The following is a 27,197-nucleotide window of genomic DNA, read 5'->3' as shown; positions in this document are numbered from 1 at the left end:
AGGAGGGGTACGCATGTGCAACAGCATTTGCACTACCTGAATGGCACAGCTGGATACTGGCCCATGTGTCCAGATATTTGCGTGCACTTTTAAAGAACATGTACCAGTGGCAATCTGAGTTGTTTTGAGGCATATTTTAGGATGGAAGAAGCAAGCACAACATTGTTCCACTTGTTGTAAGGTATTAAAAGGTAATAATATCTAATATAAAGTATGAAAGGTTTAATGATTCCATACCTTTATTGGATCAGAGTCTTCTTGTCCTCTTTGTGAAAGGGCCACATATGTACACATGCATGCATACACATATACACAAACAAAGCACTCCTAGTTGTTAGTACATTATTTGAAATAGATTAATTTCAAGGAGCAGCAGTTAGTTGTATGATGCTTAAAGGTTGCTCATTTAACTATATTTCATCTCATTTTTAGTTTCTCTAAATACTTCTGATCTGGTACTAGAACAAAGGGCAGTCACTTTTTCATTTCCTTTTTCTCCCCTCCCAGTATGGAAGAACAGAGCAAACACCCCAAGCTCTCTGAAAGTGGGTTTAAAAAAAGATGTCAAACCAAATGTGTCCTTGGTCACCTTGAAGTGTTATAGGAGTTAAATAGTGTTTAGAAGACAGTTCTACATCATAATTTCCACATGACTAGAACGTACATGAAAACACACTCTATATTAATGGGAAAGTGACGTTTAAAATCTAAAGTACTTTCAAAGTTACTCAAATAATCATTATTTGAAAATGAAATTTTTCATATTTGCGAACCGCTTGAGCTGGATATAATTGTTAAACTGAAGCTAATTTTAAACCACAGTGACTCAGCTTGGATGATGGTATCTTGGCCTAAGATAGGGTATGCATACATTTTAGACTGGTGGTGGTGGTGGTGGTGGTGCTGGTGGTGGTGGTGATGATGGTGATGATGATGATGATCTATTTGTATATGGCCATAAATTTACATGTCCCTTTACAGAAACAAAAACAGTTCCAAACATATATAAACTATACTGTAATTATAAACAAATTATGGAGATAAAATAAGATACTATAATATGCAGGGGTAGCTGTGTTGGCCTTTTAGTAAATTCAAACAAAAATCCACCAGTGATACCCTTATTGGCCAATCAAAATGCACAGTATACTTGCTGTAAGCTTTCGAAGTTCCGTTGCCTTCTTCATCAGAAGGATGATGAAGAATCCAGTGGAGCTTTGAAAGCTTGCAACAACTATATTGTGTATTTAGTTGGCCAATAAAGGTAATACTGTAATAGATATAATTAAATATACAATTATAAAACATTATTAATGTAATACTTTAATAAACAAGAATGTCAAACGAAATCATTCAAAAGTCAGTGAAATTGTAATTTGGAAAGCTACCCAGCAAAGGAAATGGAGAGATATACTAATATAGATTCAAGAGCCATTTTCACCTCTGATGCATGGTGTGGGGGACACCAATCTAGTGTTATTTTAAAGATTGACTAGCTTTACTTGACATAAGATTGTGAACTGCATCCCACTTCATCTGATACATGGAATGTGTCATAGTTGACAGATATCTGTGCATGTGTTTTGGTGGGATAGCAGAGTGAACACTGATAATATGGTATATGAATTGTGATGATAAATAATATGGTATCATGGAGAGAAACATGTACAGTGTGCTTGTGCCATACGTGGGCACACTATACATGGCTTCCATTTTACGTGGAAGCCATGCGCCAATTAAAGTAATGGTGGGTGCGTTGCCCCAAGCTACGAGCACGCACCTCATTGCTTTTAATGGGACATGAGCATACCCAGATTTGCCCTATGCGGGGAGGGATCGGGAACGGATCCCTCGCGTAATTGGGGGCCCCACTGTATAATTGGAGAGCCAGTGTGCCTTAGTGGTTTGAACATTGGACTACTACTCTGGAGACCAGCTCAGCCATGAAACCCATTGGGTGACCTTGGACAAGTCACATGCTCTCAGCCTCAGAAGAGGGCAGTGGCAAATCTTCTCTGATGAAATTTCTCCAATAAAACCCCTCTAGGGAGTCAGAAATGACTTGACAGCATATAACAGCAACAAAGTGCATCATGCAGAAGGTGCCAAGTGTAGTGATCATGTTAACAGTGGCCATTTACCAACCAGGGATAACAAGGACATTCTCACATAGATAGCAAGACAATGAAAAAGCCTTTCTCCAATCCAAGTACAAGAGATAGCGTTTTGCCTGTAGATCAGTTCTGTTGTCTGAAAGATTGTAATCAGAATGGCCAAAGGAGATAAAAAAGGAGAAATCACTGGTAATGAAAATTGCCCAGACATTGGTCATTTAATGACAAGATATGGTGATACAGAATACCCTGCATAGATGAGCTGAATGACAGCATGCAATGATTAAAAGAAAGGCCTTTGTCCCTCTTCAAACCACAGAGGATGGAACTCAACCTCTTGATGAAGTCTTGTTCCATTGTTTCCAGCTGAAATCAGGCTTTAACATTCTTTTGTTCAAACGTAGCCATCTTGTGGTCAAATCGAGTGTCCAAGAGGGCTGAAGTACAGTGGTCCCTTTACATTCGCTGGGGTTAGGTGTGAAGGACCCCCATGAATGTGAAAAACCTGCAAATAAAAAAATACTGAAGCCAAAGGCTTTCATGGCCGGCATCCATAGTTTTTTGTGGGTTTTTCAGGCTATATGGCCATGTTCTAGCAGAGTTTCTTCCTGACGTTTTGCCAGCATCTGTGGCTGGCATCTTCAGAGAATGTTTGCCTGGAAAGGACTTGGCTATATATATTGTGTGACCTAGAAAGGCAGGAGTGATTTGCGTGTGTATTGTTTGTTGCTAATGGCAGTCCTCAGTGTGTGAGGGTCTGCACAAGAGGATTAATGTCTGCTTGATTAGTACTCATTGTCTGCTGGGAAACCCCTGACCCTGGGAGATTTCTCATTTGCATTTGTTGAGTGTCTTTCAGGACTGGTAGCCAAACCTTATTTACTTTAAGGGATTCCTCTTTCCTGTTGAAATTGTCCAGGTGTTTGTGGATTTCAATGGCTTCTGTGCATCCTGACATAGTAGTGGTTGGCATGGTCCAAAATTTCAGTGGTTTCAAACAGTATTTTATGCCCAGGATGGTTTGTGGCATGTTCTGCTACTGCTGATTTTTCTGGCTGGCCCAGTCTGCAGTGTCTTTTGTGTTCCTTGATTCTTGTTTGCACGCTGCATTTGGTGGTCCCTATGTACACTTCTCTGCAGCTGCATGGTATGCGGTAAACTCCTGCAGCTGTGAGATGGTCTCTCTGGTCCTTGACTGAGCGGAGCATTTGCTGGATTTTCTTCATCGGTTTGTAAACTATTTTCAGATTGTGCTTCCTCATCACTTTGCCTATTCTGTCTGTGACTCCTTTGTAGACAAGTCTACTATTAATTACTATTGTGTGTATATGTTCTTTCACTACTATCTTTTTATTTTTAATAGATTGGTCTAGTTTTTGAAAATTTTAAATGTAGGTAATATAATCCAAGATACTGCCAATTATTAATTCTGATAGAGAAGCTAAGACTATTTATTTATTTATTTATTTATTTATTTGGAGTCACTTTCCAGACTGACATTTTCCCAGCATTTAATTAGGACAAAGTTTGTTTGTTCAATACTTTAGAAGAAACAGAAGAACTAAATTGGTAAAATATAAATCAAGTAGTGAGAAGCTTTGTAGCTTTCAGAAAAACCTACATAGACATATTTACTCATATGTTTTTTAGCAAATTGATTGAATTAACACAGTTTGCTCTCCTAAATGGAACGAATGTGTTCATTTTTTAAGAGTCCCATAAGATATTTTCATGGCTGACTGGAAATACATTACAGTATTTTCAAAAATGAAAAAAAAAATGTAAGTAAACTCCAAATGCAATACTGTATAAATAACAAAGAATTTGCAAATCCTGATATTAGAAAACACAAATCCACGGAAGAGAGATTATAGGACTCTAAACTACCCTAAACCAGCATTTTAGGGAAGAACCCTGAAATCAGTTTTTAGATAGACAACAATATTGCCTCTAAAAAGTATGAATTTATACTGTACTATTTCCTGTATGTGCCTTTGTTGAGACTTACCCTACATTCACAAATAAAATGTTTATGCATTGATGATGTTAACATTTTGACTTTTCCATGTATTTTATGTCTAACAGAATGGGAATTTTTCAAAACCTACACACATAAAGAAGAAACCTGAAGATGCTGTTGTTGTTGGCCAATCAGTATTTGCAGATTTTGGTGAGGTTTCTTCCTTTCTACCTGACGTTTTTGAAATTTATGCATGCATATATGTGGCTAAAACAAAGTGGGCATGTATAAGAAACTATTTGTGATTTAACAAATAAATTTACTATTTTATTGCACTGCTGTTTTTTGAAAACCCTCTTCTGCAATCTTCATTTATATGACGTTACCAGATAAAGTACCTAAAAACTCTGATATGCATGAGAAACATTTAAATTAATTAAAGTAGCTTATAAAAAGATTGATGAAACATGTCAACATTCTTAATGTTATAATTGCCAGTTATTTCTGAACAAAGAGAATACTTGATTTACATGTAAATCTAGTTTCAAGCAATTTTTGGCCAATAGGAATACTTTTTGTATAGGACTTTGGATTTGAACATTGGACTACGACTCTAGAGGCCAGAGTTTGAATCCCAGCTCGGCCATGGAAACTCTCTGGGTGACTTTGGACAAGTCACACTTTCTGTCTGAAAGGAAGGCACGGGAAAACCACCTCTGAACAAATCTTACCCTGTGACAGTTTCACCTTAGGGTTGCCATAAGACGGAAAAAGCATGAAGGCACAAACATATACTGGCGGGTTACAAACCGCCATAAAGTACGCGCTCCGTGCGTACTAGGGTTAGGAAGGGCCGTATTAGGGTTAGGAAGGTTCTTACCTTCCTGACGGCCCTTCCTACCAGTACGCGCGGAGCGCGTACTTTTTTGAGGTGCCCATCCACATGGGCGCCACCATTTTTACGTATTGGACGCTGTGCGTCCAGACGTGTCGCGGCGGAAGTGACGTCGCGAGGGCGCACTCCACCCCTCGCTGCGCCACTTCCGCGTTCCAAAAAGGAGCGGCATTTCGCCGCTCCTTTTTTGCTGCGCAGGGAAGCCTCGCGGTCTGGCAGCTGGGGCTTCCCTATGCAGCGAATGGCGGCGGCGGGAAAACGGCCCCTTGAGGGCCGTTTGTAACCCGCCACTGTCTCTTGTATTACTTCCTAGGGAATGCTTACATGCAACACAACTATACAGTTGGTCCTTCTTATCAACAGATGTTTTATCCACAGATTCAAGCATCCCCAGCTTGAAAATATTTTTTAAAAATGATAAACTCCAAGTAGCAAACCTTGATTTTCAATTTTATATAAGGGGCACCATTTTGCTATGTCATTATATTTAATGGGACTTGAGTATACACAGATTTTGTTATCCACAGCGGCTGTCAGAACCACCCCCAGCGGATAACAAGGACCCACTGTACTAGCAGTGTTTTTCATTCCACTAGTATTACATTGGACCATGGCCACAACTCAGTTTTTTTGGATATTATAGCGAATTGTATTTTAAACTAAACAACCTCAGTAGACTGACAAGGGAATGCAAACTCTGGTCTCTAGAGTCATAGTCCATTTCCAAACCACTAGCTCACATCCATACAGTACTGAACAGTAAACAATAAAATTTTGAAGGGAATTTTTTTAAGGGAAATTTCTCTGAGGTGGGCAAAAAGCAGGCCTCTAGATCTTGTTGGGGTGCAGCTCCCTCACCGTTGGTTACAAAACTTAGGGACTTCTGGAAACTTCTAGACAGCTGTAGTTTGCCCACTCCTGCTCTAGTGCAACAGACCTTGTAATAGATTTGGAGTCAGCTCTGGATTTGGGCTGTGTTTTACTGTCAGTTTTAACAACCAGGATCTTAAAATATTCTTAATATTTGTAGTCCTGGTTGATGCCTAAAACCAAAGGAAAATAAGGTCATCTAATCCTGCAGTAGCCGTTACTCTTCCTTAAGCGGGTGCCTAAAAATACCCACAAGCATTCTTGTGCACTTCTGGTTGACCTTTAATTAAATACCATCTCTCCTGAGTACCACTTTAGTGTAGACCCTAAAGACATTCAGCTATGCAAATAGCAACAGAACAAAACGAAATATTGTGAATTCTGATTATTGTTGCTGCTGTTGTTTGGGTAGTGGTTTTAAATTAAAATGTTCATTAAAACTGAGGCAATTTTAATGTTCATTAAAACTGAGGCAAGAGTGGAATGGCTATTTGCTTATAAGTATTCATCTTTTAAAGAACGAAGACCAACAAGATTTGACTAGGAGTTGGGAGAAGCAAAATAATTTCAATTCTCTTTTGTCCATGCTTCTTGGGTTTTACATTGTCCTGTTACAGAAAGCTGCTAATGATTCCCCAAAAACAGATGGTATTGAAAAATGCCATGAATACTAATAAGCATGAAGTATATGTCAGATACATTTATTTTGAAAGATGTAAGGAAAAAGAAGTAGTCGGCAATGGAATTTCATCACATCAAGTGTTATAGCAAACAGTAGTGGATAATATCGCCAAAAGGTTCATTGTAATTTTCAGAAAATGCCACATTTAAAGAAGAGTGAATTAACTTGGATTTCAAGAAATGCAGAAGAAGGAAAAACACAATTAAGCAAGACTTTAAAAAGTGTATCACTTCTTCACAATTTTCTACTTGGTGTCCCACTTTTTGTGAAAACGTAATATCACTCTAGCTAAAACAGTAAGAATAAATAAGATAAGGGGGTTTGCAAAATGTCTTTCTCTAGAAAACCTTTTTACAGTTTTGTCGCCTGACCTTCACAGAAAAAAATGAAGGAGGACATCAGGTGGGAGAGTGATTTCAGAGGAAAGATAAAGAATAGTTAGCCAAAGACATTTTGCTATGTGAGTTAGAGCTGCAAGTGTCATCTCCCACTTCAGTCAACCTAAAGACACAAATTCTACAAATACCATTCTGTGGTACTAAAACCTCCTTCCTTGGAGGTCTTTAAACAGAGGCTGGATGGCCATCTGTCAAGTATATTTTGATTGAGAGTTCCTGCATGGCAGGGGGTTGGACTGGGTGGCCCTTGTGATCTCTTCCAATTCTTATGATTCTGTGATTCCAACTCTATGTTTCAGCTTGTTCTCCTGCCAGGAACCTATGCTTTCCCATTAAATTTGAATAGTATTTAGAGGTTTGGGGACTGTAATATAAAACCCCTGATAGCATTGTTTTAGGATTGCCACACGCTGGAAATGACCTGAAGGCATGCAACAACAACAACAGTAACAAAGTCTAAGTGAAGACCTTCATTCCCTTAGCAGGGTTACCTAGGCATATTTGTTATGAGCCTCTGAAAGTTGACTGATGTGGAGAGGACATGTTAATGTAATCCCTTTTCCATCCCTGTCACCTCCTGCTGAGGTATTTACAACCCTAATTAAAAAGGACAAAGGCTTGGGAGGATTTTATTTAAATTGAAAATTAATCCAAATAGGAGCATTAAAATTATCTCAGTGGGTGGCACAACAGAACAAGGAGCAAATGAGTGCCTGTAACGAAGATTTTTTTCTTGACTTGAGTGTAGCCTGCAAAAAGATAAACCAATGACCTTTGCACATCATAGTTTATACATTATTTATATAAATAATGTCAGCTCAAAACATAATTTTAGTGAGCATTTCACGGTAATGAGGCAGCCATGTCATTTTTGGCATTTATCACTGGGTAAAAGGATCGCTGTAAATTAATAATGCTCATTGCTATTCAAAGTGGAATCACTTTAATCATATAGTAGTGAAAAGTAAACTTTGGGATAGTTGTACGTGCCTTGCAGTTGCTGTTTAATTAAAGGACTTGTCATAGTAGAGAGACATCTAACAACATGGATATAAGGACACAACCATTCCGTATTCCTTCCTACTGATAGTGGGCTATAAGATTAAACAAATACACTGGTGGTGTTTTGTACTTCCAGATGGTGACATGGGAGGGGGGGTGTTGTGGTTGTCATCGTATGACTTTGAGTTATTTCTAACTTCTGGCAACCATATCACAGGGTTTTCTTCCCCACCACCACTCCCTTCTCTTTTTGTATCGTGTCTTGTTAGATTGTAAGCCTGAGGGCAAGGAACCATCCAATTAAAAAGATTGTATGTACAGCGCTGTGTAAATTTACAGCGCTTTATAAATAAAGATTAATAATGATGATAATAATAATTATTATATCTATTCAGAAGGAGTATTCCTTTCCCTTCCTCTGAGGCTGAGAGAGTGTGACTTGCCCACAGTCACCCAGTGGATTTTCATGGCAACATGAAGATTCAAGCCTTGGTCCCCACAGTCATAGTCTGACACTCAAACCACTAGACCATGCTAGCTCTTGCATTGGGAATTACCTAGAGCTGTTATGCCTATTCTCACAAACATTATGAGGTGGTAAATCTCTGGGCCAGTGGTATCTCGCCTTGGTCAGTGTTGTCTGTGCTTGCTGGAAATTCTGAGAGGTACAATAAGAGGGGGAGAAATAGCCAAAAAATTCTTAGATGTGCAATCCAATCTCTTAGCTTGGAACCCAAGATCCTGCTCAGCAGAGTGAGCAGAAAGGCAACAAAACACATCAGGACTAGCTTAGTACATTTTGAAGTGTATAATGCAAATACAGATCTGCTAGACAGGCATTCACAGTTAATGAATTTAGTGTGCAGTACTGATGTATGATAAATTATGTTAATACATTTATAATGTCAGTACATCAGCATCTTACATTCTGCTAGGAAATTTACCTGACATTGCCTGGAATGATAATTTTGCTTATAATTTGAACAAAACAAAATGTCTGACAGAAATTACAGCCTTTAAAATTTGCTTCACATAAAGTTCTATGCAAAATGAATGCAAAACACCAGTTGTCCAAACCGAAGCTGAAGTTTGCAGCGACTCCCAAACTTGCATGAAAATGTTTGGGATATCTATATACAATTGTCCCTCCGGATTCCTGGGGGTTAGGGGAACAGTATCTCTGCGAATATGGTATACTGTGCTGGCTGTGTGCCATAATAAATATTCATTCATTCATATTTGTGAATAAAGTAAGCCTCTCCCACTTCCCCTCCAATGCCTGGGACAGCTGTCAGAGGAAGCTTGCTTGGCTCTTCCCCCACCCTCCCCTGCCTTTAACCGGACAGAAGGGTGGGAGAATGAAGAGAAGCAGGTGCATGCCTTACTCTTTTCATCCTCCCGCCCTCCTGCACTGAAGGAACCGAAGGAAGGAACCAAAGGGGGGGGGGTAATGAGGAAAACCAGACATGCACGTGCGTCCCTCTTTTCCCCCCCCCCCCCGCCTTTGTCTCCCTGCCCTCCCATTCGTGAATAATCAGAACTGCGAATCTGAACTCCGCGAATCCGGAGGGTCAGCTGTAATATGTTTGGCCAGATGGGTTCATAAATGTGCTTTCTGGAACAAAGATAGAAATTCAAACTATTTGTTTAGGAGGAACCAGAAGTAGGTAGTGAATCAAGTCTAAAACAATATTCTTCGTTTTTCAACCCATTAGATAACACACCTAGGCTGGCAGTACACTACACTGCAGATTTTAGTGATGGAGTACAGCTCTGGAGATGAGGGTTCAAATCCCCACTTGGCCACAGAAACCAACTGGGTAGTCTTGAGAAAGCCGTTGTCTTTCAGCGACAGTGAAAGGCAATGGCAACTCCCCGCAGAGCAAATCTTGCAAAGTAAACCCTGTTATAGGGTCACCATATGGTTTCCATAAGTCAGAAATGGCTTGAAGACTAACAACAATGAATAGACCCATTCAGTCACTTGTTTAATTATAAATCAATATGTAGGTAAATCCCACTGATCTACTCTGGCCAGGACTAACAATAGAATTTAAGTCTCAGCTTGGTGACTGTGATTATGCATGTAGATTTGTATAGGATAATAGTTTATATTATGGCAAAGATATTATCTCCTGACACTATTTGTAGAGATGGGTTGCAGAAGCAAGGCCCAAAAGCTGTGCTTTGTGTTAGGTTAATACTCTGTGGCCCTACCAATATGTTATTTGGTTATTGTTGGTGTTGTTTTTAGTTTGTTGTCTTTCCTCCAGAGATTACATGGTGGTAGACACTGGCAAACCTCTCCTTCCACCCTGAGCAGATGGGAAAAGGCCTGTATTAGGGCATGCTACATGTCCCTAGGGTTGCCCCCCCTCCGAAGGGGGGTGCTGGCGCATTTCACCAGAAGCGCGGTGACCTCGATGGTCTTGGATATAAGCGCTTCTCTGGCAGAGATCTGCAGGGCAGCCACTTGGAAATCCCCGTCCATCTTCATAACACGTTATAAGTTGGATGTTTTTCAGTCTGCTGAGACAGCCTTTGGAAGAAGGGTTCTCCAGCAGGTGGTACCGGATGCTGCAGTCTCTTATAGCACCTCCCTGCCCCTATACTGAGGGGCTTTAGTAAATCCCGAATTACAGGATGTTACGACCCTGCCTGCTCAAAAAAAGAACGTTGGTGCTTACCTGTGATACGTTCAATTCCAGCAGGCAGGAAAATGAGTCCTGGGTGTGGCTGCCGGTTCCAACGTATAACAGGTAAATACCAATGTTCCTTTTTGGATAGGTTGGACTGGATACTATCTCAAGCTCACCGAATGAGTTCATAGCAAAACGAGGATTTGAATCCACTTCCTCCAGTTTTACTTTGATGCTTCAGCTGCTGTATCACAGAGCTCCAGTACAGAATTATATATGAGCATTTGATCAGAAGTAGATTTAATATTTACATTCCTTTCTCCTGTGCAGATAAAAGGAAGTAGCCAGGTTCAACTTGGATTGTTAATCAGTTACATATCAGAAATAAAAATGAGCTTCATCGTTTGACCAGGAAAGTCTTTGTGTTTTTGAGCTGAACAGAAAGGCTAGATAACAGGCTGACAAGGTTAAGGATTACGATTTATCTCTTTAATTACCTTGACACTTCCTTTGTTTATATTTTATCAAAATACATTGCCTTTTCTTTGTATATATATTCTTTCTGATGATAAAAAGGACTCTTTTCATTCTCCTGTTCTGAAGTGTGTTTATCTTCCGCTTGTTTTGCCAGATGGTGATGGACAGACTGAGCATTTGCTGCCAGTGTGTGCTGATGCAGCTTGTCAAAAGAGTGTCATCTACCTATCTAAACCAGGATCAGATCAAGTATGTTTGCACAGATTACATCTGAATGTCTCTGTATTTTGTAGATTAAAGACTTACCAATGATGAAGATGTGAATCTACCCAAAATGGGGCAGCATTTAGAGCCACTTCAGACTCTGTGTGCATGCAGTAAAAACACTGAAACATATTAAACAGTGTATTGACCTACAACAGAACAATACACAGATTAACATGGGAATCACTCCTCCTTACCCAGGATCACACAGCATATATATACTCACTCTCTTCCAGGTCTCTCTGTGTATTCTACCTGAGGTTCTAGTACATGGCCACATAGCCTGAAAAGCCCACAAAAAAACTAGTGTCTTGACCTCTCTAAATATTTGGAAACACCAGAGATCTGTAGCTAGTTGCAGCTTCCTAGTACGTGCATTCAGATGTTTGTGGGTGTGCCTTCCCCTTTTAATACGCTGTGTCTAATCAAAGAAACCTAATATATCCAGTAGCCAAAGCAACCATCACATGATTCATTCTGTCTCCTGTAGATGGGGCAAGAAGAAAGAAAACAATGAATTTCTAACCATAAGAGCAGTGTAGGAAAACTATGGAGATATCTTCCTTGGAGAAAAGGTTGGGCAGGTGCTAGGTAGAATCCATATACACAGAGAGAGAGTCATAGAAGTACTTTCACCAACCTCAAGAACCCTATAAGTCACAATGGTTGTTGCTTATGGTCTTCCTTTCCTTTTGGAAGTTCCATTTTCCTTCTCTGCCTCTCTATGAGATAAAATAATACTCCTGCTTGTTACTGTATGTAGTATATCTCTGATTTTTCTTCACAAATGAAGATTCAGGAAGGACTCATCCTGCGCTTTCTACAAGCGCGTTGATGACTAAAAAGGCCAATCCGAGATAAACAAGTCCGTTTGCAGAAAGCACAGCAGAATGTCTCCTTGGGTGATGTTTCCAAGTTGTGGTTCTTTCTGCACTGTCATTTCTCTTCAAGACTCGTTCAGCGTGAGTTTTCGAAAAAGGCAGTAGCATCGTGGATAGTACGTCTCCATGCCTCCCGATGCGAGGCCAGGGCAAACCATTGTTAGTGATCAGTTTGGCCAAGCCTGAGGTGTTGTTTCAGGGAGTCCTTGTATCTCTTCTTGTATCTCTTCGCCCCTCTTACGCTGACCTGTGCCAAGTTCACCGTAGAATACTATTTTTGGGAGGCAATGGTCCTTCATCCTAGAAACGTGTCCTGCCCAGCGCAGCTGCGTCCTCAATAGCATGGCCTCAATGCTGGTGATCCCTGCTTGCTCAAGGACAGCAACATTCGTCACATAGTCCAGTGTATGTTTAGAATTGTGCGTAAACAGCGCTGATGGAAGCATTTGAGCAGTCGTAGGTGTTGGTGATAGGTGACCCATGTTTCAGACCCATAAAGGAGAATGTAGTATATAGTCCATAACAAAATGTAGTATGTAGGCCATAACAAAAAATAAAATGAAATGAAAGAAAGTTAGGAGAGGCTTTCAGTGTTAAAGAGGCAAATGTGCATTAGCTGTTACTGTTTCCCTGGACAGTGCAGACACTTGAATAGACCCCTTGAACTGTCTTTGGTAAGGAGAAGGAATGTATGCACATTTGCCTTCATTCTTTGTCCCTTTTCAAATAATTGATTTATTGTTTAGCTATGCTCCACATTAGGTACTTTCAATAGAAAAGTGGTCTATAAAAAGTTTAAATGTCTTTAAGCCATTGTCCAGAACTTTCCAAAGTCCACTGGTTGGCACTATGTAAACAGAGTGTTGGACCTGATAGACTTTTGGGCCCATCCAGTCTTACATTCTTATTCAGTGCTTTCTCTCTTTTGCTAGAAAAGCAATGCTGTCTGCAGCTAAATAACTGGTAAATTAGTTCAAAGACTAGGTTTCCTCTATTCTTCTGCTCATTGTTCCCTCTGTTCACTGTTATCAACCCATGACCTACTTTGCCCAGTTTTCTTTAAGCAGTTCTGTCCTTTGGCCAACCTTTAACACACCAACCTTTTCTCTCGAGCACATACCCTTTTGAATGCAAGAACTGTGGGGTTGTCTGAAGGGGCAAATGTTTGCAGTCCTAGTTCTGCAAAGGAAGATTTTCTGAAGGGACAAGTGAGAGAGGAGGCTCTTCTCCCATTTGCATCTTCTAATAACCCTCCCTTACAGAAGATGGACAACAGACATTCAAACAGCGTTTCCCCAGCTCATTTAAAACACTTGTGACAGATCCAAATCATCACAGCAACACAAATGGTGTTGATAGATTATTATCTGTTCGGTTACATGAGATAATTAAAGCCAGCCAATCCTGACAGTTTGTTTTTTCTTCCTCATTTGCAGTGGTTTCCAGTGTTACAAAACTTCACCAATAAAGGCACTGTATGGGGCTTTGTCCCATATAATAATGATCCAGTTTCAACTGAATTTTCAGTTCCAATCACACTTCACATTGGAGATTATAACATGGATGGCTACCCGGATGCACTTGCCATACTGAGGAATACATCAGGAAGGTACAGTATGGTCCATAATTATTTTCAGGCCTACTTTCTTCTTGGCACCAGTGTGCATCCAGTTTTTTTCCCCTTGAAATATCACAGCCTTATAGGATCTGATTCCCTTTTGCTAGTGAAGGGTATGAATGGCATTAGCATACATTGTTTACCTGAATGAAGTAGCCTTCTTACTCTTTTCTGCCATTTAATGGGGTGTTACAAGTGAAAGTCCAGGAAGAGAAGTGAATTGTGCAGAAAGTGCCTCCTTCACACTTTCCAGTTGGAAATGAAAAATGGAGATAGGGATGGAGATAGCATAAAGCAACATATTTCACCTCCCTTGTTAAACCTTCATGTACCAATTGGTACATCAGTATCTAAAAGTATACGTGCATTCACTCTCCCTCTCTCATATTCTCATCCTCCTCCCCTCTCTCTCTCTTGATGTGTGTGTATGTGTGTGTGTGTGTGTGTGTATGTGTATTTGTCATTTAGAGATGTACAGTTTTGTGACAGTTTAGTTCTAGAAGGCTGGTGGCTAGTTTTTGAACTGTGGGTTGTACAAGCCTCTGAAGCACAGTGTCATGTCTGGTTTTGTAAATTTCCTTTTTCGTTATGAGGGTTTTGTTTTGGTTTTGAGTAAACAAGAGTGAGGGACTGTCTCTTGTTTTAGGGCATAATCAGCAGTCCCATAAAAATTATGTGGGGAGGCCATCAAAAAATTTCAAAGGTTTGAGTTTCAGGGTGGTCCAGGAGCCACAGAAAGGCCCTAAAGACAGATGCAGACTGTGGTCCACAGCAGTGGTGTCCCTGTGTCGGGTGTCACCTGATGTGGGGGATGGTGCTTCCAGGCATCATACACTCCCTCTCCCCATTCCACCCCAACTGGGACAGTGCAGGAGGCAGCACACGCATTGGAACATGGGGAGGGTGGGAGCACATGCAGGGCAGCACAGGGAGTAAGTGTGTGCAAGGGAGCATGGGATGGCACAGGGAGGGTGGCAGCCCAGGTGGGGATGGAGCATGGAGGAGGGCCCAATTGGGTGTCACCCCCTTCTTGGGTGTCATGCAGTGTGGGCTGCATCACCACACTCCCCCTGTGATGCCACTGGGCCACAAGATTAGAAAATAAGTAACATTCTGTGGACTCACAAGCCCCTCCCTATCCCTCATTCCCTAACCTGTTTCAGTGCCCTTTTCCACTGTGAAAGCAGAGGACACTGATATCATATGACAAGGTTTTCCTATTGAAAAGGCTGGAGCATTCCTTAACCCTTGAGTATGGATAAAGTAGCTCTTTGGATCCTGTCCATAAGCACAATTTGTCTGCGTGCAATGGAGTTTTGGAATCATTCAGTTGCACAAATGTGTAATTTGTAAATTCATGACATACAGGAAATATTGGTGTTTTAGTGTCTGTAGACTTTATATGCTGCATTTTCTCCGGCCCACTTAACACTCACCTGGCTGGCTTTAGACTACCAAGACCTTTCTTTCATGATAATGTTCTGCCAACAACAGCAACATCTATGTAACAGCAAACAGATCTAACTGCCTGATAACAGTACAGCCTGTAACCTCTGAATGTGCTTGTCTCATTTGTATACCATGCATCGGTACTACTTTTCCATTAAGACAAGCATCAACATCCAGTCTTTTCATTATTTTTATTTATATTTATCAAAATGTTTATTTCACACTTTTATGAATTATTAAAATCAGTACAGATGTACTTATTTTAATTTTTATTAATTAAAAACATAAAGCATACATAAAAATGACCAACTAGAGAAAGAAATTATATTAAAAAACAAGTCAAGATAACTGAACAAAGCAGAAAAAGAAAATACATGTTTTTCTAAATCTATTAAGTATGCATATGTTATACCTATAATCTTATATACTAACGTATATAAATATACAATTTTTAATTTTTAAATCTATTTTCTATTGCATTAAGAATTTTCCATTTCCATCTCTTTACTCAACAGTTAACTTCCTACAGTACAGATTTAAGATGATACAAAAACATCCATAAAACATAGAGAGAGAGATAATTTTAAAAACAGTTAAACCCTCACCGTGGAGGCAACAAGAAGAATCTCTCCCAAATATCTTTCACTTTGAATTGGCTGATACAGGGAGATTCAGTCCTCCAAGTATATTAATGTACATTAATGATGCCAACAAGAAGACTAAGACAATATTTCTCCTGATTGCTTAAGGATGGCGAAATTGCATTCCTTCTGTTGGCCCAGTAGAAAGGAAAGATTTTGGTTCTGCTTTTCCAGCACTGTCTCCCTCTTTTATTTTGACATTAGGGCTGGTGAATGGATGCAGTTGTTGTTAGGGTTTTTTTCCCCCTGTGTGTGGGAGCTTGGTTCCTGGTGGTGTTTGCAGTGTGAATTGTCAGTTCCATTTTTGCCCCAGGCAGCTCTTCTTCCCTCCAGCAATTGTTGACCCATTTCATTTTGATGGATACACTGTAGATGTATTTTCTGGTAGCTGTCGCACACATTTCTACTCAGTTGCCAGCCCTCCCCTGTTGGAAAAGTGCCACTGTCGTGACCCGCAATGCTTCCCATTTCGATCCCTTCCCCCATTTACAAGCAGCTGGCTTATTCTGTTGTAATATTATATACCCTGAAGCTGCTGGGCAGTGTTAGGAGGACACGTTGGGAAAGGAACCTTTATATAATTGCATTCAAAATATTTATCAAATGCATGCTTTATTTATTGCAGGATGTTTCATCAGAGCAGATGTATCTAACCCAGTTCTTGAATGTTAACTTCAGAAGATTTAAAGTAATATAAATTGAATAAAAGTAGCATTTTAATATAAATATTCTGCTATATATTTTAAAAATTGGTTCCTAAAAAATAATTAAAATGCATGATTAAATGTATACACAATGGAGAATTAAATGCAAACACAATAGAAATAAAGGAGAATTAATAGCATTGAGTGTTCATTCCCACTTACATTTAAATTGGTGTGTGATTCGCCTTCGCTCCTTGTTGGTAAACATCATATACAGAAAATTGGAGATATGGTTGAAACCTAATAATATTCGCAACGGAAGAGACTACATACTTTGATATAGTAAAGAGGCTATCTGGACATAAGCTAATTGATCACCAGAGCAGGGATTTTGAATCAAATGTAGTATTCTTCTCAGTCAACAGCATTTACTTCTTCACATCACAAAAAAATTGTTGTATGATAGCTAAAAGGTGTGAGCTAGGAAGTCTCTTGTTCAGATTTTAGCTATAAATGTATTGTATGACCCTCTACTCTCAGTTTCAGCCCCACATCTGTACCAAACAATAGTTGTCTGTGTTAAAGCGTTGTTGTAAGGATTATGGAGATAATGGGTATGAAGCTCTTGAGATGCTTGAAATGTGGTACGTGAGTAGGAGCATATGAGGAATGCTGCCAAAGCTATCAGGCTGATCTTTATTTCCTATTAAGATGCACAGTAGTAGAACGAACCTTTTAAAATAGTTACATCCTGGAATTTATAAGTTTGGGTAGATGAAGGTCAGTATCATAACTGTATCTGGAAGCAAACTGGAAATGGAGAACATGGACAGTTAAATTGAGTGCACGTGATACAGGTAACAGGACACAACTCTCCCACACAGAGTGTACAGCTGTTTTTTCATCTCTTCCATAATCTAAGGCTTCTCAGCTCATCAAGACAAAATATTTTTCTTTCCCAAAACAGCTTTTGTCACTTTCCAGTGGCCATGGTTTCCAAAACTAGCACTGCAGTATCACACACAGCTTGTGTGCTGCTGTTTAGTCTGGAAAGGACCAAGGGAATCCTCAAAAACCTTGTTAATACTTTGAAAATCCCTTAAAATCCCCATTTTAAAAAGATGTATAAATGCAGATTACTGTGGCAGACCCAAAATATAATCCATAATAAAAGGAAAGTTTCAAATTGCATTCCTCAGTCACTGTAATATTTTAGTGACAGCTCATCTTCTGAGGTCCAAATCATCATCCTTATCATCTTTTGTTTGTGTTTATATACCACCTTTCCTCCAGTGAGCTCAAGATGGAATGCACTGATCTGATCCTCCAACCTTTATCTTCACAACCTTGATCTGTGAGATTGGTGAGAGGGAGTAGCCGAAGATGATCTAATGAGTTTCATGGCTCAATGGGGATTTTAACATGAAGCTTCCAAGTCCTAGCCCACCACCTAATCATCATAGGGTGGTACTATATTGCTCATCTAGTCATGGTGTGTTACTGCTGTGTTGTACACATACACTATTTGCATTTAACCAATCTAAAACGTAATACAGTGCACCTGCGCTATAGGCGGGTGCCCCATACATGGCTTCCTGCTTACGTGGAAGCTATGTGATGGGAGAATAAATGGTGCGCACACCCACGGCACACACACTCTCCCGCGCTGCAGGCATGAGCCCCATTCAGTTGAATGGGACTCAAGCTTATGCGTTTTTTGGCTTACGCAGAAGGGGGTCCAGAACGGATCCCCTGCATAAGCCAAGGGACCACTGTATACTTTCTGTAATAGGGTAATAGTTAACCAATGATTTCAAAATAATAGATGCACAATTTGCCTACCACACAGTTGTGCACATGCATATTGCAATGTGCATCCACATTTGGCTGCCCATTCTGTGGCACAAAGTTGCAATTCACTAACAAAGTGGCATTGTGACCTACTACATAACTCCATGAACATAAACTTATACTCCATTATGACTCTGGAGATCAGAGTTCGATTCCCAGCTTGGCCATGAAACCCACTGGGTGACTTTGGGGAAGTCACACTCTCTCAACCATAGGGAAAGACAATAGCAAATCTCCTGTGAACAGTGGAACACACCTCTGTGGAGTGGGGTGGAGTCTCCTTCTTTGGAGGTCTTTAAACTGGCTGGATGGCCATCTGTTGAGGATTCTTTGATTGTGAGTTCCTGCATGGCAGGGATTTGGACTGGATGGCCCTTGTGGTCTCTGTTCCAACTCTATGATATGAGTCTAAATCTTGCCAAACACTGTGATAGGTTCACCTTAGGGTTGCCATAACAGGGTGAACTACTTGAAGACACACACCACAACCGGGGGGGGGGGGGGCACAAATTGGCTGTTTTTTTCATATATTAGTTTTTTTCCTGTTCAACCTGCATATTTCGTCTGCCAAAATGCCGAACAAATTCAAATCTCATTAGTATTGTGAGATCCAGATTTAAAAGACATGCTAATGAAGCACTTGAACATTGCCAGCTTCTGTTTTTGGTTATAACTCCTAGAATCTTTGATGGGGGAGTTTACATCAAAATATAAAAGAAAAGGAGAAAAACTCTGTCAGGTTGCAATGTAAACTAGAAGGAAAATATATGTTCTCTATCAAATTGGCAAAGGGAGGGAGAAGTCTTTGTGCATCCTGCATAGCTCTATACTCTTTCATTTCAGCTTTTTTGCCACTCAAATTGATTAAAGCATTTGTAGTGCATGCTTTCCAAATGCATCTTCTCAGGTAGGAAGCATGTTCCACAGTGAAAAGCAAAAGACTGAGAATAATGTTCTGATATCACTTCTGTTACCACTTCTTGACTGCTTGCCATGGGTCTATAAAACATGTTATATTTACCTTCTGTGCTGGGCTACAATTTCCTTCAGCAAGCATGAAATGTTAAATAAAAAAAATGATTCAGCAGTGGCTTTTCTTGCCCTGTTCAGAAAGTATGAGTACAACCACTTATTCATTATTATACTTATGGTCAAGACATGCTTCTGGTCAGTCATTTTGGTATTGGGTGTGTGTGTGTGTGTGTGTGTTTAAAAATGAGTTTGGAACTAATGGTTACCTGAAAGTATAATAGAAAATGAAAACTGAACTGAAGAACCTCTTTCAATCTCATGTTATGGAATTGCTGTATAAAATGCAAAGGTAATGTTGCAGACAGTGTCAAAATGTGATTTTTGGACCAGTATTAAAATTCTTGGCATACCTAAATGATTAAGTGAAGCTTTGTTGGAGAAATGCATAATATATAGTGAATCTATTATCACGCTGTTGCTAGGTTGTTAGCTGCTATGGAAAAGAAAGCAAAGATGAGCTAGCAAAGATATTTAGGCATAGAGCCTGTAAACATTCAATTTTTGGCTACAAGTCCTGGTTTCCCCCAGGTAGCATGGCCATTGGCTAGATGATTCTGGGAGTTGCTGTCCAAAAACCTTTTCCATCCTTGATATTGACACCTCTTGCCCATCTTTTGTTAAGGGGAAAAACAGCAAGCAAACAAGTCCAGCTTAAGATTGCCAATGGTGCAAGCCACTCCTCCTGACATTAAATGCGAAACCCAGGGATGTGGCAGGCATACTAGATGAACTTGACTGCTAAGGTTCTACCCCTGAGATTGTTGTTGTGTCATTTACAACTTAATGGCAGCCCAAAGTCCATGAGGTTTTCTTAGCAAGATTTGTTCAAATGTTATTTGACAGTCCCTTCCTCTGACTTGCTCAAGATCAACCAGTGGGTTTCCATGGCTGACCAGGGATTTGAACCCTTCTATTGGAGTTCAAGTCCAATATTCAGGGAACCCCATATTCACTCACTGCTTGACTGTACTCCCCATGCATTGCTTATTACCACTGGAAGAAGGCAGGTTCAGTTTATGCAACTCTGCTGCCAAAAATGGGAAGCCATTGTAGTCCATCAACCAATGAAAGTCATTGTTGCTATCCAAAATATGTATGTGGAAGAAATTAGGTCCCTGCTTGAAAATATCCAGGACATGGTTTAGACACGGACTATGAGAAATCACAAAGGCCCGTATGACCCTATGAGGAACACCTTAGGGAGCTAGGGATGTTTAGCCTGGAGAAGAGAAGGTTAAGAGGTGATATGATAGCCCTGTGTTAAATATTTGAAGGGATGTCATATTGAGGGAGCAAGCTTGTTTTTTGCTGCTCCAGAGACTAGGGCCCGGAGCAATGAATGCAAGCTCCAGGAAAAGAGATTCCACCTCAACATTAGGAGCAACTTCTGACAGTAAGGGCTGTCCACCAGTGGAACACCCTCCTCCCTTGAAGTGGAGTGGAGTCTCCTTCTTTGGAGGTCTTTAAACAGAGGCTGGATGGCCATCTATCAGGTATGCTTTGATTGAGAGTTCCTGCATGGCAGGGGGGTTGGACTGGATGGCCCTTGTGGTCTCTTCCAACTCTACAATTCTGTGATTCTATATAGCCTGTATGCTGGGGTAGCTCTGTGGGAATGAAGGGAGGTGAGCAGAAAGCACCAGGTGAAAGCCTAGTGGGGTGTGGTCACTTATCTATCTAAATACACACATGCCTGCAACCAGTCAGGGTGCCTCTGCAAAAGAGGTTGAAGATGTCCCCTTTCCAGAGCACTGCCCTGCATTCCTTTCCTTCCTATGCAAAGGCTCACCTCACCTGCGTCCTTTATAACTATAGAGTTTAGCTCAAGAGTTACATGGATATGAAGGAGTATTGAAAGTAATACCAGCTCTTTTCTGTTTAATAAGCGAGCAGTGAAAGGCTTTGCTGATTGCTATAATAATAGAGGATTCATGTACTCTTCCATATAAGGATGTATGCCTCAGAATGTAAAGAACCAAGGCACATTTTTCTTATTTCTCCGTGATTTCATGGGTTCACTTAAAATTGGTTATTAATGAATGCCTTACTTTTAGTTCAAGTTTTAAAGCTTTTAAGAAAGCAAGTGATTTTTTTTTGTAATAGACAAAGCATTCTAACTTTTAAGGAGCAATTCTACGCATCTATTTAATTGAAGATTTTCACTCAGATGTTGATTCATTTTAAGATTCAGGAAGAGAACTAGGATGGCATCTAGAAAACAAAACAGCTATTAAAAAGCAAAGAATGGTGCATTGGAGCAAAAGAAATAATTATATGTGACTAATGCTTCAAAGATTCATATTTAATGTATGCTGACACATGTTTTCCTTCCCCCAAATTTTGAGACAGCACACATCTGGGTAAACTGGCAAATATTCAAACTCTAAACATTCATAAGAGTAGCTTCTTTTTCAACAGTCTGCCATCGTTCTTTCCACTTATTTTTGTATTTCTTTATGGCCTTTAAATTTAATAGAATTGTGGATTTTAAACAATCAGACTTTTCCTACTGGATACGTACATAGATATTTTGTCGCAAAAAAGAGTGGCTGTTTAAAAATAAAATCATATTTTTCCCCAATGGCAAATCAGCTGCTAAAAGTGGTTATAAATATTTATAAATTCTTGTAAAATCTGAGCTGATAATTGGCAGGGGAGGCTCTAAACATGAAACACTTAGCATGCCATTTGAGAGAGGAAATATATTGACAGCAGTTAACAGTTGGCAATATAAAACCAAGGTTATTGTAACTGTCATGGAACTGGCCATGCAGTGGTGGCCTAGATGATGTTAACAACTGAGTAGATAGATGCCATGTGTCCCAGAACCCAAGTGCTGCTTATTCTCAAGTCAAAATAGAAAGGAGTGCATCCTGTTGCTTTGCTGGATGTTTAAAGTTCTCAGTGCCAAGTATCCTTTTAATATATGTATGAATCTTTTGGGCACACATTTGGAATACTTCCCTTTTAGTTCTGATGAGTGTGGTAGTTCTGTTTAAAGAAATCAGACAAAGCCATCTGGTATGGACAATTTAATTGACCCTGGACAATTCAATTGATGCTTGAACTATGCAAGTCTCTTTTTTTTATAGGCAGAAACAAACAGGTAGGAAAAATACAGCATGGTTGATTAATCATCTCGTGCCCCGACCTTTGGATTGTGTACTTTGTAATAGTTAACCCTGTTTCTGCACTTTTGTTCTCACTGGGGGTCGACAGACGGGCAGCTCTGCACCACCTGTCTTTGCCCCAAGTCGGTGCTGCAGCAGCTGCACGCTACAACACCAATGCGCTGCCAAAAAGAAGTTGCTAGAGCAGCTTCTTTTTTGTGGCACCACTAACAGGGAAAGGTGCCGCCATGATGCCACTTCCTGCCAGTGACATCTGGACGCTGCGCAGTGCTTGCGTCATCATGGCGGCCCCTGTGTGGACAGGAGGTCACCATAATGGCGCCGCCGTTCCGTATTAGGGTTCAGGAGCATGCAGTTGCTGCACACTCCCAAACCCTAATTTTGGCCCAAGGATAGCACTTTCCACCCGTCTGTACCGGGCCATAGTCTTCATCTTGTGTAAAAGAAAATGCAGTAATCTTGCTGATAACATCATAAAGGATGACATTTCCCCACAGAAATCACCATTGGTATTCAACATGTTTAGCTTAAGCATTTTTAAGCAGCATTTTCTGCCTAATGGACCTCAAGGGCATCTCTTGTTAATTTAAAGTAGGGGCAGGTATTGTATAGGCAATTCTTTTGAGGGACCTCAAAAGAAAAAAAACACACCATTTCCACCCTTTTCCCCTGCCATTTACCCAAAGAGAAGCCATGATTCTAATAATTGTTATTAGAATTATTGTTGATTGCATAATTTGACTGTAATCCCGCTTCGATCTGTTGGGAGAGGCGGAACAATATAAATAAATTATTATTATTATTATTATTATTATTATTATTATTATTATTATTATTTAAAGCAAAGTGAGAGCCCCTTGTGCTTATTTTATTCGTTATACTGTACCTTGTTTTAGGATTCTCGCTCTCTCTCTCTCTCAATCTTTTTTCTCTCTGCGCATTGGTTTCACTTTGAAAGGCTACTATGCCTCCCTATCCCTTGAAGCTTCACACCACTCCTCTAAGTAAAGGAGAGACATATGAGAAATAATTCTTACTTTCTATTGTTGTTTTTTTCCTTTTATCAAACAAGGCATGTTCACTCTACAGAAGCAAATATCTTTTTTCCTTCCATGTTCCATATTCCTTCCATATTCTTCATTAGCTAACTGTTATGAGACATATTAGATGACTCACCAAGAAATCACAACAACTGCTAAGGCAGGGGGTTGGATACCAAGCTAGTTGCTAAGGATACATCATGAATTGAACCGTTTAATTCTCTCCCTCCCAGCTTTTAATACTGGTAACCACGGATCTAATTTTGGTGATTAATTACTGTGATTAAGTGATAAGAGGGGTTTTTTGCAAACCCTTGGCTCAAGTCTGTGCTGCTAGTCCAAGAAGCCTAGTCCTTAATTGCTAGGATCTGTAACAGAGTGGAAGAAAAAGGGGCCGTGCAGCTTTTTATGCATCTGGGGCCACGCTGATGTATATAATGGCCTCGTGACACTGCAGTGACTTAATTATATGCTTTTATCATCATTTTTGAAAATGGATTCAGAGTATTTTGCTGTTCCTTTTAATTATTGTCGTTATTATTCTCAGGCAAGTTATGGTCAGGATGCTTGCAAAGTGATTTAAGGCTCTTGAAGTAATGTTGATTTATTTCCCAGGTGAGCTTGAGAGGCGGGAAAATAAAGTCAAATATGCGAAGCTTTCTGTGTATTGTTGTTTTAAGCTCATGGACGTTTAATCTTCACTTCTTGCAAATCTTAATTTGCAAACTAGAAATCATCTTTAGGTTCAGCACTACATCATTTAACACAAACCATGGTAGCATTGGGAGTTTGAAAAAAATGATTTCAAATGTTTTTGAGGGAGTAAGGGTTTTATTTGTATTGATAATGGCTGTATTGATAATAGATTCCTTTGTTGTTGCTGACTGCCTTCGAGTCCATCTCAACCGATGGCGACCCTGTCCTCCCTTGCTCTGCATAGTTCCTGCAAATTCATTAATAGAGTCCATCCACCTAGCATGCAGCCTTTCCTCTCTTTCTACTTCCCTCCACCTTCCCAGCATTATTGTTTTTTTCTAATGTTGGTAGCCTCTTCCATATTCTCTATGGCTGAACCTTACTTTGAACATAGTGAACAAACCATGCCTATGCATACTTCTAGATGGTTTAATTGATAGAATGTGGACCCCAGAAGCTTTATGTATAGTGAGGACAGAACTGTTCTAGAAAAGCAAGAAAAGTACAAGGCAAGAATGCAAAGCATACCTTTGCTTGGTGGCAAATGCTAGGTTGGAAATTTTTCACATCGTCTCCCCGAGAGGCCATAGATTAGATACACTATGTTGCAAATTTCTGGCTGTTTGCTTTCATCCAGTATATATTGTGTTGTTCTCCTCTATATTATGTTGGAGTGCTTTTGATAGAAAAGACTTCAAAGCTACAAGAATTTTCCAGTAGCTTAATGCATTAACTGATAAGAAATTCCATGAATTTGACATCTAAGGGAAATAAAAGGGAAATGCGAGTGATATTGCTGCTGCTCTGCTTGAAAAAGGACATGGATGAATATGATGAATGACTGCAGCTTTTTAAAGCTGGTGCTGCTCTGACTGGAGTTGTTATTTTCAGCAGTGAATCTCTTTGTAGCTTTCATATTAAATGGTAGGATGCAGGTATATATTCTATGTTTTTGTGAAGAGTGCAGAGCCAACAAGTATTTTTCAATTGCTATGTTAGGAAAAATATCAGATCTGTTGCATTTGCACTTTACATCACGTCGCAGGTTTGATTTGGTGCTATCAGTTACTACAAGCATGCAGCTTTAACATAAAGCTGTATGGAAGTTTGAAATATTTATTTATTTATTATATTTATTTGTATCCCGCTCTTTTCCCAGGACTGGGACTCAGAGCGGCTTCACAGCATTAAAAACAGTACAATTGAAAACATTTAAAAATTAAATAAATAAATAAAGTATTACAGTGTTAAAACAGATAGTTATTAAAAGAATAAAACATATTTTTAAAAGATAAAACTATAAATAAGAGGGGGGGGGGACTTAAAGTGAAAACAACTCTCCTCACAGTTAGTGGTATCTGTACCATAATGTGTCAATAAATGTCATACCATGGAACCGATCTTATTACAAACATGGGAGCAGTATCATTAGTTCATGTAAACTATAAATACTTATGGCAGGTTGATTCACATCCTGAGCATTGTGGAGTTATTAACAAAAATAAAATTATGCCCACTAATTCATTTAAATAACTTTTAAATGTTTTCATTTATGTTTTACTTAAGTCATGCCAAATATGGGTTATATGGTTTCAGATGAAGCCTATTCAAAGATTTGTTGTTCTTAACTGCTAGCAAGTAGACTTTGACTTATGGTGACCCTAAGAGGGAGAGACATCCAAGTCACTCTGTCATCAACAACTACTGCTCAGATCTTGCAGGCCGTGGCTTCTTTGATTGAGTCTATCCGTCTGGAGTATGGTCTTCCTCTTTTCCTGATGCCTTCTACATTACTTATTGCCTTTTCTAGTGAGTCATGTTCTCATAGCAATAGCATTTACCACTTCATACTGAACTAAGCAATCTCTAAGCAGTTTACAATGTATAAGCCAATTGGGCCCAACAAGCTGGGTACTCATTTTACCAAACTACGAAAGGATGGAAGGCTGAGTCAACCTTGGAGCCCTGGGGTCAAACTCACAACCAAGAATTATAATGGTCTTTGGGGAATTGTATGCATGCATGAATTCACATCTTCCTTGTTACATTGTGCTTGAGAGAACTCAGTTCAGAATTATCAACATTTAGGGCAAACAAGTTCAGCCACTTTACTTACGCTCTGCCTTTTCCCCAAGACTGGAGATATATCTGCACTGCAGAAATGTTTGACACCGCTTTAACTGTCATGGCTTAATACTATGGAGTTATGGGATTTGTAGTTTGGTGAAATATTTAACCTTCCTTGTCAGAGAGCTCTGGTGCAACAACAAACAGCAAATCCCAGGATTCCATGGGATCGAGACATGGCATTTAGTGTCAAACTGCATTATTAATGTAGTGCAGATGCAGCCTTGGAACCAAGGTGGCTAATTAGTGTGTTATTAAAACAAAAATTAAATTTATTACATCAGTAATTAATTTGTTAAATGGGAAAAAAAAATATGGAATGGCCTGTCGGAAGAGATCCGAAACGCTACTAATCTTGACAGCTTTAAAAAGGCTGTCAAGATGGATATCCCTGTGTAATTTGGTCACCCGCGGATCCAGACTACCATATGGAATACACCAGGATGCCCATCTCTGTGTCGGTGACTGATTGTTTTAACAACTTATTTTATTTTCGTTGGGAGAATTATAATGTTGTTTTTGGAGGGAGAGAGACTGGGTTTTATTTTGTATTATTGTATTTTAAACTTGCTGTAAGCCACCTCGATCCTACGGGAGAGGAGGGATAAAATAATAATAATAATAATAATAATAATAATAATAATAATAAAAGAGTGGATTTTTTTCTATTCCTATTTGGGGCAGAAGCTGGCCAGATTGGGGCCACAGCATGCGGTTACTGCAGCCCCAATCTGGCTCTCTCAGGGGCAGCGTCTGTTTCGTCCCTAAACTGATCTTCTTACCAGA

At 39.7% G+C, this 27,197-nt stretch overlaps 1 protein-coding gene across 1 annotated transcript in view; it reads left to right on the top strand.

Moving 5' to 3' along the window:
• Positions 1-27,197, top strand: part of ITFG1 (integrin alpha FG-GAP repeat containing 1) — an 84,634-nt gene that overhangs the window by 18,374 nt on the left and 39,063 nt on the right. The window contains exons 6-8 of the mRNA XM_042437666.1: positions 4,200-4,284; positions 11,192-11,286; positions 13,619-13,791. Coding sequence (XP_042293600.1) covers positions 4,200-4,284; positions 11,192-11,286; positions 13,619-13,791 — 353 coding nt within the window. The remainder of the gene's footprint in view (positions 1-4,199; positions 4,285-11,191; positions 11,287-13,618; positions 13,792-27,197) is intronic.

The sequence above is a fragment of the Sceloporus undulatus genome, chromosome 8 (assembly GCF_019175285.1).
Source record: "Sceloporus undulatus isolate JIND9_A2432 ecotype Alabama chromosome 8, SceUnd_v1.1, whole genome shotgun sequence".
Taxonomy (NCBI): Eukaryota; Metazoa; Chordata; class Lepidosauria; order Squamata; family Phrynosomatidae; genus Sceloporus; species Sceloporus undulatus.
Note: the sequence above shows the minus strand (reverse complement) of the source record. Positions and strands in the feature narration are given on the sequence as shown.